Consider the following 12,839-nt stretch of genomic DNA (forward strand, 5'->3'; position numbering starts at 1 on the left):
CAGGGAGTGGTTCAATTCCCTTTAAAGGCAATACTCCAGCTTTCTGGAGGTCCTGTCTCCCAGCCCAGGAGCTGCAGAGGGCACCAGGGCATGGGGCTGAAATGCCTACCAGGCCCGATGGGACCCAGCTCAGCCACAACCCAGACAGCATTTGTCAGCTGCTTTCTGACTAGAGTCTCCAGCTATCCAGCAGGGAGAAGCAGCTCATGGCACATGGGCATCCCCTGCAGGTGCAGCCAGGGCTGCCACGCTGGGCTGGTGTGAAAGAGAATGAGGACAGACTGAAAAGTTTCATTGAGACACACAATAAAAATCCTCCCTCCTCCAAAACCCAATTACCCCGCCCTGGTCTGGCCTTACCAGCCAAGGGGAACTCCAGAGGAGCATGCTAGGGCATGCCCTGCCTCTGCAGGGGCATCCAGGCCTGGATTTGCAGTGGGCATGTTCAGTTGAGACATGGAATTGTGCCGAGCAATCTCCCCTGCAGCTGACGATGGGCAGTGTCCTTGGGCCACTCCAAGGGGCAATTTTAGCCCTACCAGTGACTAATGTCGATATAGTTGTGGGGGTGGATGTGCGTCTGTGCATGCCCCTGCATGTGCACACATGTGCCTGTCTGTGTGTGGGCATAAGGAGGTGAGATTTCAGCAAATGTAGACAGACCCAAGTCAGCTTTCGTCAAGCTCACTTGCTAAAATAGCCGGGAAGATGCATTACCATGGGTGGCAGCATGGGCTGGCCACCAGAGTACATACTCAGGATCCCAGGTCGGATGGCACTCAGACAGCTAGCCCATGCTGCTGCGGCTTCACAGCTATTGTGAGCAAGCTAGCTCACTCCAAGCTAGCTCACGCATGCCTATAGAATAGCGGCGGAACTGGTGACTTTTAGGTAGTGTTCCAGCCAGAAGCAGGGTGGAACAGATTCACCTTGGGTCCTGTCACTCCGCCCTGACTTCACTTTCCTCTTCAGGAAGATCAAATTTCAAACTAAGTCAGGGAAACATCACAACAGCAAATCAACCAAGTACCAGAGTGGTGTGTAGCGTAGGAGTGCTGGGGTGGTTTTTTCGGAGACAGAGACCCTGCCCTATGCCATCCCACTGACTTCACATGCTAACCCGCGTTTACACAGCACCTCTGATTCCAAAGGTGCTCCCAATGTTTTACACCCAACGGGACAACTCTGCTGCTGGAGTACATTGACACAACTCGGTTGACTTCAGGGGAGCTTTGCTGATTGACACCAGCGGAGGATCTGGCTCTATGTGTACAGAGCGAAATGGCAGGGGGAAGCCGAATGTAATTAGTCACTAGGCATGCGGTCGGGCAAGGGCATCACCAGGCCAACTTTTGCCCAAAATGCATGACGGGATTGTTGATTACCTGTCACATCTCTCTGGGCCCATGACAACAGGATTGCCCTAAATGACTCCCTTAAATGACCTAATGTGCTTCTCCATACTTAGAGCACCAGCAAAGCCAATACCCAAGGATGGCAGAGCACAAGAGGCCCCTCCCCACTACACCTGCTGCCTCCAGGGGGGTGGTGATGGAGGAGGAGGGAGTTGGAACAGAGAAGCTCCTTGGGGCAAGGACAATCTTTTGATTCATTATCTGTACAGCACCAGGCACGATAGGGTCCTGGCTCAGGGCTGGAGGTTCTAGAGACTCCCACCAAACAAATCATAAATAATAACCCTGAAGCTACAAGACAGGCCTGTTAGTTTTGCTACTCAGTGTGTTGAGATCCAAGAGGAAAGAGCAGAAAACAGATTAGAGGTCTGTGCATGTATTCAGAGCCAGTAAAGAAAATGGACACAGAGGAATTAGAAGCACAATCGAAAGTAACCTTGTTAATATGGAAAAAGTGGAGAGACCAAGTGAGCTACAAAAACTTTACTAGCGTCCTGCCCTGGATTAATTCAGCAGCTGGGATCGCAGGCTAAGTTTCCAAAACACATGCTCAAAAGTGAAGGGAAGGCACTGAACGGTGACAGCTTCCTCTCGGCCCGGTTCCTTTCTCTGGCACACTCCTTCAGCTGCATTTGTTCCAGGATGTGCTGTGAGTCACTGGCCCATCCCTTCCCCGGGAAGAGCCAACCAACCTGACACTGCCCAAACCCATGATCTAAGGAGGAAATGAGGTTTGTCCAGGTGCTGCAGCACCTAAAGGCCTCGTCTAGCTGGCAAGCGTGTCTGGGCTTCCTTGCGTCACTGTTCTGGCTAGTGAGCCTGGAAATCAGCCTGGAGCAACCTCTCCTACAGCTGGCTCAGAGCAGCTCCAGTGATGACAGTGGGGGTTACCCGCATCCTGTGGCATAACAGGCCCCCTGTGCCTCCCCCAGCTCGTGTCTCCCTGGCACAATCTAGCCAGGGAGCTGCCACGCACTGTACTGTAGCTATCTTGTCACTTCACGACAGTAAACCCCTCCCCAAAGGCTTGGCCAAGGGGCCCTGCAGCCATCGTTCAGACCTAGAGTGGGGAGAAGAGTAAATCACATTCTTCACCCCACAGTCAAAGATTTGATGAAACTCATTGACTACATTATTTCACGAGTATCGTTTGACCTTCTCTACCTGGATCAAACGCCCTGTGCAGCCAATGGGGGTTTGACCTGAGTAAAGACTGCAGGATGAGCCTCTTCCCCTGGAAATACCCAGCTCTTCCACGACAGCCAGTAAACACCCAGCTAGCCCATGAGATTAACCCTGTAATTGTCCCACTATTCCACGACACCTGGTAAACACCCAGCTAGCCTATGAGATTAACCCTGTAATTGTCCCGCTCTTCCACGACACCTGGTAAATACCCAACTAGCCTATGAGATTAACCCTGTAATTGTCCTGCTCTTCCACAACAGCCAGTAAACAATCAGCTATCACGAGATTAACCCTGTAATTGTCCTGCTCTTCCATGACACCTGGTAAATACCCAGCTAGGCCATGAGATTAATCCTGTAATTGTCCCGTTATGCCACAACACCTGGTAAATACCCAGTTATTGGACCCTGTAAATGCCCTCTTGCCATATGGTAAGCATCCTATTGTTCCATCCCGTAAGTACCTGACTTACCAACACCCTGCGACTCCACAGGCACTTGCCTTATATGTAAATCTGTTTCCATTGTATAGCCTTTGCCTTATCGCTTCTGACCTATGCCCTCACCAGTGAAATGGCAGGTAGCAGGTACAGTAAGCAGTACTGGCAATTCCCATGGACTGTAAATAACACATCATCATTTTGCCCTGTATGGTAATGTTTCATTACCCTGTCTGCTCCTGATGTTGATTCCCTGTCGGGAATTGTTTCACCAGCGTCCCTGCTTGGGAATGCTGACGTGAGCTTTTCACTCCTTCCATCCTGGCCTGGCAAAACAAGGTGTCAGCCAGGCTAGTGGGATCACAGAGAGACAAGGCAGATTAGACTGTAGCATTTGGGGCAACAGCATAAATAGTGTCCCAGCTGTGGGAATTTTGCATGTTTATTTTACTAGCAAATCGCCTAACGGAACCTGGGTGTAAATTACGGTGCATGCCAGAGACACACTATAAAGTGCATCCGATGAAGTGAGCTGTAGCTCACGAAAGCTTATGCTCAAATAAATTTGTTAGTCTCTAAGGTGCCACAAGTACTCCTTTTCTTTTTGTAAATACAGACTAACACGGCTGCTACTCTGAACACTATAAAGTGCTAGCTGTCGGTTTAACTGGAGACCTTTCCTCCAACTGCTTTTTAACAGAACAATTGGCACTATTCTACATAGCTGTCAGTTTTCTTATCCCTGACGGTTATTTTGCAGGTAGCCTGCTTTCCCCTGTAGCAGTCTCTCCTGTGTGTGTGAATAAACCCCTTGCGTGACTAGGTGTCCGTGAAAGGGCTTTTTCTCTTGCATTCTAGTATATGAAGCAATATCCTGCAAACTGCAGAACGTTACATTCCAATGTGAGTGGAGAGTGCTTCAGACATTTGCAAACCTGAATCCGTACATTAAATCTGATATTTAGTCAACTAAATATAAGGAATAAAAGAGACCTGATTTGCAGAGCTAGGGCTGGTCAAAAATTAGCTGGCCAAACTTGTTTTCAATGGAAAACTGGGGTTTTGACTCAGTGAAATTCTTCCCCATCAGTGTTTTCTTTCCATGGAAAATGTAGAGGAAAAATTGTTTTTTTCCAACTTTCCCTGAAAATTTACCCAAATCCCCCTTCCATTTTCTGACCATTTCTACTCAGCCCCTACATCTCCCATTAACTGCAGTGGGGCTTGTGAGGGCTAAGCACCTCTGCAAATCAGATTTAGATTTAGATGCCTTGATTTAGATGCCTCAATATGGATTTAGGTGCCCACCTGTAGGCACCTAAATCCACCTTTGGTTGGAACATTTTGGCTTAAACAAATACATTGCTATGTCAGGTTTCGAGCCCTAGATAACCATGCTCTTGGCCAGCTGAGGAAACCCAGTGACACCCATTTGAACCTTGTTCCTGGAATCTCGTTAAGCTGCACTGATGCCTGGGACCCACTGTGGATGAATACGAGACTTGGTGTGTGAACGCACAACCTATTCCAGAACAGAGGAATAACACAGCCCCAAATGCACTTGCTTTGTTGATTTGAGGAGTGTGAGAATACTTGCTAGTGCACAAGTGTCTGTCCGGCAGGGGCTAGGTTCTGCTCCCAGTACATTCAGAGGAACTCCGCTGACTTCCCCTGACACCCGAGGTGACCATCTGGCCTAAACCTTTAATAGCACAGAAAAACCCATCCTGCAGCATCAGCTGTGACGTGCTATGTGGCCCTAAGCTGTCCCTGTGGCTGGCCTCTCACAGCTGCTGTGCCATCTTTAACAAGAAAGCACTGTGCCCTCCCCTACACACCCCAGCTGACTAGAGCAGAGGGGCTCCAGGACCAATGCCCCCACTCCTCTGCCCCGTTGCAGAGGCTAATACCATTGACCCTACAGAGTGCCAAGGGAGTACGAAGTGCCCCCTTTCTCGTACACCGAATAGATCTGATGCTAATTCTTAGCTGGGAAGGGAACTAAAGAACAGGCGGAGACTAGCAAGGTTCTCCTGTCATCTCAGTGCTGCAGTGGCACTCCTTGTGCTCTGGGGGGGGGACCTCGAGTGATGCTGTTAAACTAAGGCAAAGAACAGAAGAAAACAGGAGAAACGTCAGGAGCAGGAGAAGAAAGGAGACAGAAATGGAAATGCCACCGCCCCCCTCTGGGAAGCCCTTTGGTAAGGTGCACATGACATAGTCAGTGGAGAGAAGAGGCTGCAGCTGAATGGCCCGCGAAGTTGCTGAGAAGACACGCAGAAGGCTTTGCAAAGCGGAGATGGAAATTCAGAAGGCTGAGCCAGAGGATTGATGCTCCATAACGTTGCCAGACAAGGGAAAAGAAAAGGCACCAGAGTTCCTGCTGTTTCAGTGAAGCTTCTAGTAATGATCTTCTAGGGTCTGCACACTGGGCCTCTTATTAAACTCAGAGGATGCATCTACTGCTTCTCTCTCCCTCCAGAATCCAGTCTGCAAAACTGTCCAGCTCTCATTACATGGACTGGGCTGGGCTGGCTCAACAAGCATCTAGCTCTCTCTGTAGGCTTTAGGCTACACAGCGCACTCCTCCTCCCCTGGCCTGGCCCTGCATCAGATACTGCCCAGATTTTGCTCCTCTTGCTCAGTTCAACATCCTCAGGACCATAATGAGCCAACAGCTGGCAGAGGAGGTCTGGCTACAGAAGGGCATGTTCTTTGCATTCAAAAACCTCCAAGCTATTGGTTGGTTAGTTTGGGTTTGTTTGGTTTTCTGCACATCAATCACCAGTTAGATATGACTGTGGCCAGTTGAGGAACCCCTAAAACACACATTCTAACCCCATTACTTGAAGTAAAAAGAAGGTTTCCACACCTGGGGTTCAATCCCTGCATTCCTGGTGGAATAAGAAGGTCTCGGAGCTTGGAAGACTCCTTTGGCTCTTGGTGACAAAACTCTGGAAGGGGATGCAAAGGGAACTTCTGGTGGGGCACTTGTTCTGATGTCTTGGGCAATAAACACAGTCCCAGAGGATGGAGAAAGAGGACCATATGTTGGCTTGCTTGAACTTGACAGAGCAGGAGAATGAAAAACAGGGGAAGGTGTCAAGGGAGATGTTGGGCACGAGGTATGTCTCGTGTAAGAATTAGAGTTGGGAAACATGGCTTGTGGCGATGGTGCCCCTCTTGGCAAAGACCTCACCGGTTCTTTAGCTGGGGATAGGATGAACAAAGATGATTGGAGTTGGTACGGCTGCTGCTTTGAGATTTCCAGCTCCTGTTGGGAAATCTCACTCTCCATGATGTTGCTGTTGTACAAAGATGCTGGGGGAGTTTTTGATGACCTGGCTGGACTCTGGGGTGGGTGTTTGAAAACCATGGGTGTTACATGAATATTGGAAGCATACTTCCAGGATGGAGGCAGAGACATGGTGGGCGAAGGGGACCTGGCCAAGCCAGGGTGTGCCGGGGACTCAATGACATACTTCTCCATCCTTGACTGCCTTCTGGCAAACAGTTCAGCTCCTTTTCCTTTCGCTTCGGTTAGGTTTTGATTGGGTTTCATTTGAGGCTTAGGCTGTATGCTTGGGGACTTCAGGCATGAAGACCACTCTGGGGCATTGTCTGAAGAATCCAGGTGAAGCCCACCTTTCAGTGCATTCTGATGCAGAAAGTTGGAAGCTTCTGCCCCAAGAGCAAATGGTTCTTCCTCTGGGACTGGTTCTCCTTGCTCCTTCTGCTTCTTCCTTACATCTGCATTCTGCACTAAGTTCAAAAGATCTGGGTTAGGAGCCACCTTTGGCTTTTCAACAAAGGTGAACATGGATTTTTTAGTTGTTCTCCGGGTTATGGACTCCTCTAATATTCCTGTTTTATGCAAGGGCGTAGATCTGCTTTCTCCATGGTGAGGCCCTTGCAGAATGAGAGGCTTTTGTTCTGCACTAGGATACAAGGCTGAATATGCAGGAGGTGACCTAACCCTAGTTACTGGAGGTGGACTGAACAAGGTCTCTGCATAGGTGGGGGGCGGAGGAAGTTCTACCCCAGGGCTTTTCTCCGTTGGTTGGCTTGTTGTAGCTGATGATTGAGTCCCAAACGGTCTTGCTGTTCTGTTCTTCACTGGCATGGGTTTAGCCAAAGTGAGGTGAACTTCGTAATATTGTTTATTGGGCTCCCCATTCCACTCTTTGCTGGTAACAGGAACAGCCGTCTCTTTGCTGGTAACTGGAACAGCAATCTCTTTGTCAGTCATGGGCACATTCTGCTCTTTGTTAATAACTTCTCCATTCTGCTCCTTGTTGATAACTGGGGCCGTCTGCTCCTGGATGAGAACTGGAGCATTGTTCTCGCTGTCAATCACCAGTGCATGTTCATGCTCATTGGCGCTAGGTTCTTGCACTCCGTTGGTTGATGCCACCTTTATGTTCTCCTTTAAGTAGATAGTTAAAGGGACCTGCTGTATGTCTCCACTAGGAGACTCCTTGAGGGATGGCACTGGGATTGTTTGGGGAAGGATCTCCTGACTTTTGACTTCATTCTTTGGCGGGGACTGTGTTTTCTCTAGGCAGGTATTTTCCTCATATTCTTCCATATTGCCTTTAAGGATCTGCAGTCTAGGATCTTCCGTGCAGAGCACTTCTTTCAGTTCTTTGCTGCCTTCTAAAGTCTGTCTCAAACGCAGCAATTTCCCCTGGTTTGGGAAGCTGCACGGAAAAGCTCTTGGGCTGCCTCTTGTGGCTGCTTCCTCCCCACTTTTTCTGGTGCTTGCCAAAGTGAGCTCGTTCACCCTCTGCTTGCGCCTGTTGAAGAGCAGCACACCTTTGGAGTGTGAGCTGGGTGGGTTCGTTAGCTGGGCTGCGATTTTCTGGCTCCTGGCTTTAGCCTCTTTAAGCTCCTTCTCTGAGAGACTGGCACTCCTGGAGAGATCTGGAAGGAGAAAACAAAGAGAGGGTAGTATGAACAAGGAGGGACCAAGGAGCCTGAAGAATGCAAAACTCCATTTATCTCTGCTTATTTTCTTATACTCACACACACACACACACACACACGTCTCCTCTCTGCTCACGTTGGATAGGACGAATCCTGCATTTGAATCACTTTGTCTACTACTGTGAGTCTCTAAAACTGAGAGAGCTAAAGCCCAGTACAGAATCCAACAAAACACTAAAGCCGGCAAGAACTCAACACACATCAAAGCAAGATGCTTTGAGCAAATCAGTGACAAAATCCCCCCCCCCCCCGCCTTGTAGTTTAGGAACAAGAGGGCGGCGGGGGGATGTTGACCAAACATGCTCCCCTGTAGGTACATGTGGAGTATAATGGGGATCACGCTGCAGGGACAATAAACAAAGGGCTGTGGTGCAGATCCTGGAAGATGATGGAATTAAGGAGAATTAGTCTTCAAAAAAAGGGAGCTCTAGGTGGCCCCTCGGGTGACTGACAGCTGCAGATTGCATCCTTGGATAGCCGTGGGGACTGAATGGGGGGTGTTGCAAGACTTTCCATGATAGCACGGAAAATTAAATCCCTCGCACTGCAACTCAAGAAGTATCTCTTGTGTGTAGTGGGGGAGGGGGATATTGAGCCTCTATTGTGGAGTGTCAGAGATCCTCCTTCTCTCCCCATTTTCCTAGCCTTATGTTGCAATGACAGTATTTCCAGCTGGGGAGCATGGGATAGGGCTCCATCTAGATCCTGTCCATGATGCTCCTACATTTGTTAGCAGGGTAGCTGCAGAGCAGGGGGTGCACCCCAGTGGGGTGAGGTGCATCCAGCCCCTGCCACCCTGTGAGCCACCGAGTATAATGGAACCTACTGGTGTGATGCCTCCCGTTCCATCCCCTGCCCTGCAAGCCCCTCAAAGACAAGGTTTCAGAACACTGATGAGAAATGGGATTTTGAACAGAATACAGGTTGGAGCCATCGTTGCAAGGCAAGGAAAGGCTGTGCTATGCAATTATGCTGATTTGCAGTAACGTTCAGGAATAGAGATGAATACCAATAGCCAACAGCCCAGTGCAGCAGGCTCAGAGGGGAGATGGGGCCTGTACAGCTTCTCTTCTCCACTGCATGGGAAGTGGCAGGGACAGGAGATTTCCCTATGGCAGCCCCCACATCACCACTGGTCTGGGCCATGCAGCATCTTCCAGGATCTTAACCAAGATGCAGGTGGCTGCTCCAGCATCAGCAGGGTCTATAGGGCTGTTCCTTTCACACAGAGGGATACACTCAGAGAGAGGAACAAGCCCTGGAATGTCTTAAGAACACAGGTAGCTCCTGGGTCATCAAGTCCAGTCTACAGCTACAACTCAGTCATAGACCTCCATTCGCTTGGGTCCAGGATCTAGCACCCTGCAAGGTGGGAGGGTCCCAGAGTTCGGGCTGCAGCACCACAATTAAACAGCTCCTTAGCCCGAGCCCCGCAAGCCCTAGTCAGCTGGCACAGGCCAGCCACGGGGGTGTATTGCAGTGTAGACACACCCTAGGGGCCTTGTCTCGCAAGGAGAAGAGCAACAGCCGGAGGTACTGAGCACCCTCAAGTCCCATTGAGTGGAGAGATTCCCAAGATGGCACCCTGCTGTCTGCAGTGCTGAGAGGTTCACCCAGCAACAGCCATACTTCATCGCTGTGCAGCCTTTTCAAACCTGGAGTCGTTTCTTGCTCTGCATGAGCTTGTTCCCCAGCATCACAGCCTCCGCTCACTTAAACTAGACCTTTGCCTCAACACTGCAACTGGAGGCAGCCTGTACCAGGTGGCTGGCACTACCCATACACTAGAGATGAGAAATCAACGCGAGTCTCTGTCCCCAGAGATGAACATGCAGGAGAAGCTCCAGAGGTTTGGTCCAGGGCAGCACAAAAAGGCTGGATGCTTCTCGGCACTGCATTGGCTTAGAGACGGGACTGGCAGTTTAACCCGGGCAGTATTTCTTGGATGCTTTCCAGCACTCCTTGGCTCCACTGGATCCTGCAAGAATTGTCTTGTGTTGTTACAACAATTCCACTTCTGGCCCCAGCTAAAAGCAGGAAGCGCCTGAGTTGAGTGGGGAATCAGTTTATAAAAGATTCTCCAAAGTTCTGCCAACCCTGGAAAACTTCAGTTCAGGCACAGGGCACCGTTTCACCCATCCCTGCTCTCGACCCCGTGCAATGCATCGCTGGGGGCTAGTTCCGAGTGATAGGGGGCAGTGGGGATAACTGCACTGGTTATACATTGCCGTGGAGCTGGCAGTCAGGGAACTAGATCTATACCAGACGTCCATAGTAGGTGGGTTTAATGTAATCAAAACAAGCAGACAGGAATTGGAACAGAAGCCTTCTGATCGTGTTATGGGAAGTCTACCCCTGGCTGCAGCAGTCTGGCAGTTCCCATCACTTTCCACGCCTGTCTGCAGAAAGAAGCGAGCTGTTGTCCATGTGAACCTGCTTGGGAGAGCACCTCGCTGCCTTCTATACCTCGCTGCCTTCTAAGACCATGCATTGCCTTTGGGAAGACAGAAAAGCCCCCAATTCCTTCACTCCTTGCAACATAACAGTGACTTTGAAAAACAAACAACAAAGACAACCACTGGGTGGTTGCATCCCTGTCTTCTTTCTAGTGTGTGTGTCGAGCTTTGCTTTATGGTTGCAGTGACTGTATTGGAAAGGAATTTATTGAAAGACTTCAAAAGGTTTCAGGTTGCAGTTCATTTGGTTTCAACCACCCTGCACAAACATGCTCAGAGCAGGAACTTGGCCGGCTCTGAATTATCTCACAGATTCCCCTGGCTCTTTAGACTGTCCAAGCGTTGGCTAACCACAATGCACACAGCCGATATAAAGTTAGGAAAATAAACCTTGCTTTAGCTGGAAATGTCACAGCATCACCCATGGGTAACCCCTTGGGCGGCTGATGAACCCTGTCAATGCAATGTTTTGTTGGGTTTCGAAGCAACACAAGATGGCAGCATCTGCCAGGAAAGCTGTATATGTTGTGGCCTGTCAGATGCAGCCTGAAGCAGTGGTTCAATCTAATTAAGCCACAGGCTTCCTAGAATAGCACCCACTTAGCATTCCATGGAAGTGCTGAAGACATGCCAATTGCGTGACTCTTAACCCACCGAAAATCCATTTATGGGCCTCTGGGCTCTTCAAATGGTGGACAAAAGGCTGGATATGGGTCAGAACAAAAGCTGTTAGCCAAGTCCAAAAGGATGTGGAATGCATTTTCTCTGGGTGAGCAATTTCCTAGGAAGCAGTGTTCTGAATCTCCCATGATTTAACCCAGCTGATTAGAGGAAACATCAGAAACAAAGTACAGTCATAAAAAGTTTACAGCCAAATGGACGACATTCCTAACTGGATAGCAGGGTTGACGCTGCAGAGCCTCTGTCTGGGCAAAGACTATTCCCAACTCAGAGTCCCCATCTCACGCTGGGATCAGAATCATGCTAGCCACAATTAGGGCTATACCCAGCTATTGCTAGCAAAGTCCCAGCACAGTTCCCATGGAGAGGGAATTTCTTCAGCCAAAATATGCTACCGACCTCCATCGTTGGGAGGGAAACCATACTAGAAGCTGCTGCAACTGTCCACAATCACACGACCATGGCAGCAGCTTGTACTGTTCCCATCCCAGCACGGATCCCTGAGCCTCAGAAAAGAAGCTGAGTCAACTTTTGTGTAGTTAGCCACTGGCTCCTCTCATCACAAGCTGCTTTTGGAGCTCCCGCCTTCTCCCTTCCTTACACGGGGGGAATCCGAGGTGACGGGGCAGCAGCGGGATCCCAGAATGGGCCGGATGGATGGCAAGAGGAGACAGAGTGGAATGTAAACAGAGGGAGAATGAAAGAGGGAGGAAAAAAGAGACTGATGGAGGGAAGGTGGGATGGAAGGAGGAATAGGGAGGAGAGGCAGGAAGGGATGTGGCTGCTTCTTAAGGCATCTACCACCACCCTGGTGTTTGAAAAAGACAGATGGGCCCAGCCCATGAAATTCAGAGCAGGAACTGCCCTTCTCCAAAGCTTGAGGGCATTTGATCTCAGGGCTGGTTTGGGTCCCTCTCAGCCATGCGAGGGAACGGTGCCCGCCCCAATGTGACCGTTGCTTACATGCATGTGGGCACAAGTTCTTGCCTTGCTAGGGCATGCCATGGCACTCTGTTACCACATGTGGGCCTGGCCTGGTGAACCTTGAACCCTCCTATCTCCCTGAAGGAGGCATCTCCCAGGCAGCAGCTGGAGGAGGAGGAGCTGAGGACCCGGCTCTGATATCAGCTTGCCTGATAACCACCCCCTGCCTGGAAACCAGGGTCAGTAGGTGGTCTGAGAGGCAGCGCCTGTCTAGATGAAACATGTAGCTAATGCCGGCTGACAGCTGGGCTCCACTCCCCTGCGCTGGTTCTGCTCCCGCTCTCTCTCCCCATCTGACAGGGTAGCCAGCTGGAGGGGCACCAGCAGCCACAAACTCCAATCCAGATGACTAAGGGATGGGCCATCCCAATAGCTGGGGTTGGGTTTTTTTGCTTGGTATCCGAGGCGTCCAGCACAGGGAATGGTCACAGGTTCCACCCTGCCTCCCTACCCACATCAATCTGTCCCAGAAGAGACACCACTCCCACATTGCCCAGCGAGGGATGCTGAAGGAGGAGTGGCAGGAATGGGTCTATTTGGGTGGGGCAGGCTGAAGCAGAGGAGAATCGATCAGACTGCACGCCAGGGTGAGCAGGCCAAACATGTCCTGTTTCTGTGGGTAAGAAGCCAATTGCCTGCAGGGTGCAGGAATCTTCCCGACTCTAACAATTGCCTTCCTCCCATCGCTGC

The 12,839-nt window shown here is 50.2% G+C and overlaps 1 protein-coding gene across 1 annotated transcript in view; it reads right to left on the minus strand.

Moving 5' to 3' along the window:
- The window catches only part of SYNPO (synaptopodin), a 59,684-nt gene that overhangs the window by 8,291 nt on the left and 38,554 nt on the right, over positions 1–12,839 (minus strand). Inside the window, exon 3 of the mRNA XM_038414746.2 lies at positions 5,915–7,965. Coding sequence (XP_038270674.1) covers positions 5,915–7,965 — 2,051 coding nt within the window. The remainder of the gene's footprint in view (positions 1–5,914; positions 7,966–12,839) is intronic.

This window comes from Dermochelys coriacea, chromosome 8, assembly GCF_009764565.3.
Source record: "Dermochelys coriacea isolate rDerCor1 chromosome 8, rDerCor1.pri.v4, whole genome shotgun sequence".
In the NCBI taxonomy this organism is placed as follows: domain Eukaryota; kingdom Metazoa; phylum Chordata; order Testudines; family Dermochelyidae; genus Dermochelys; species Dermochelys coriacea.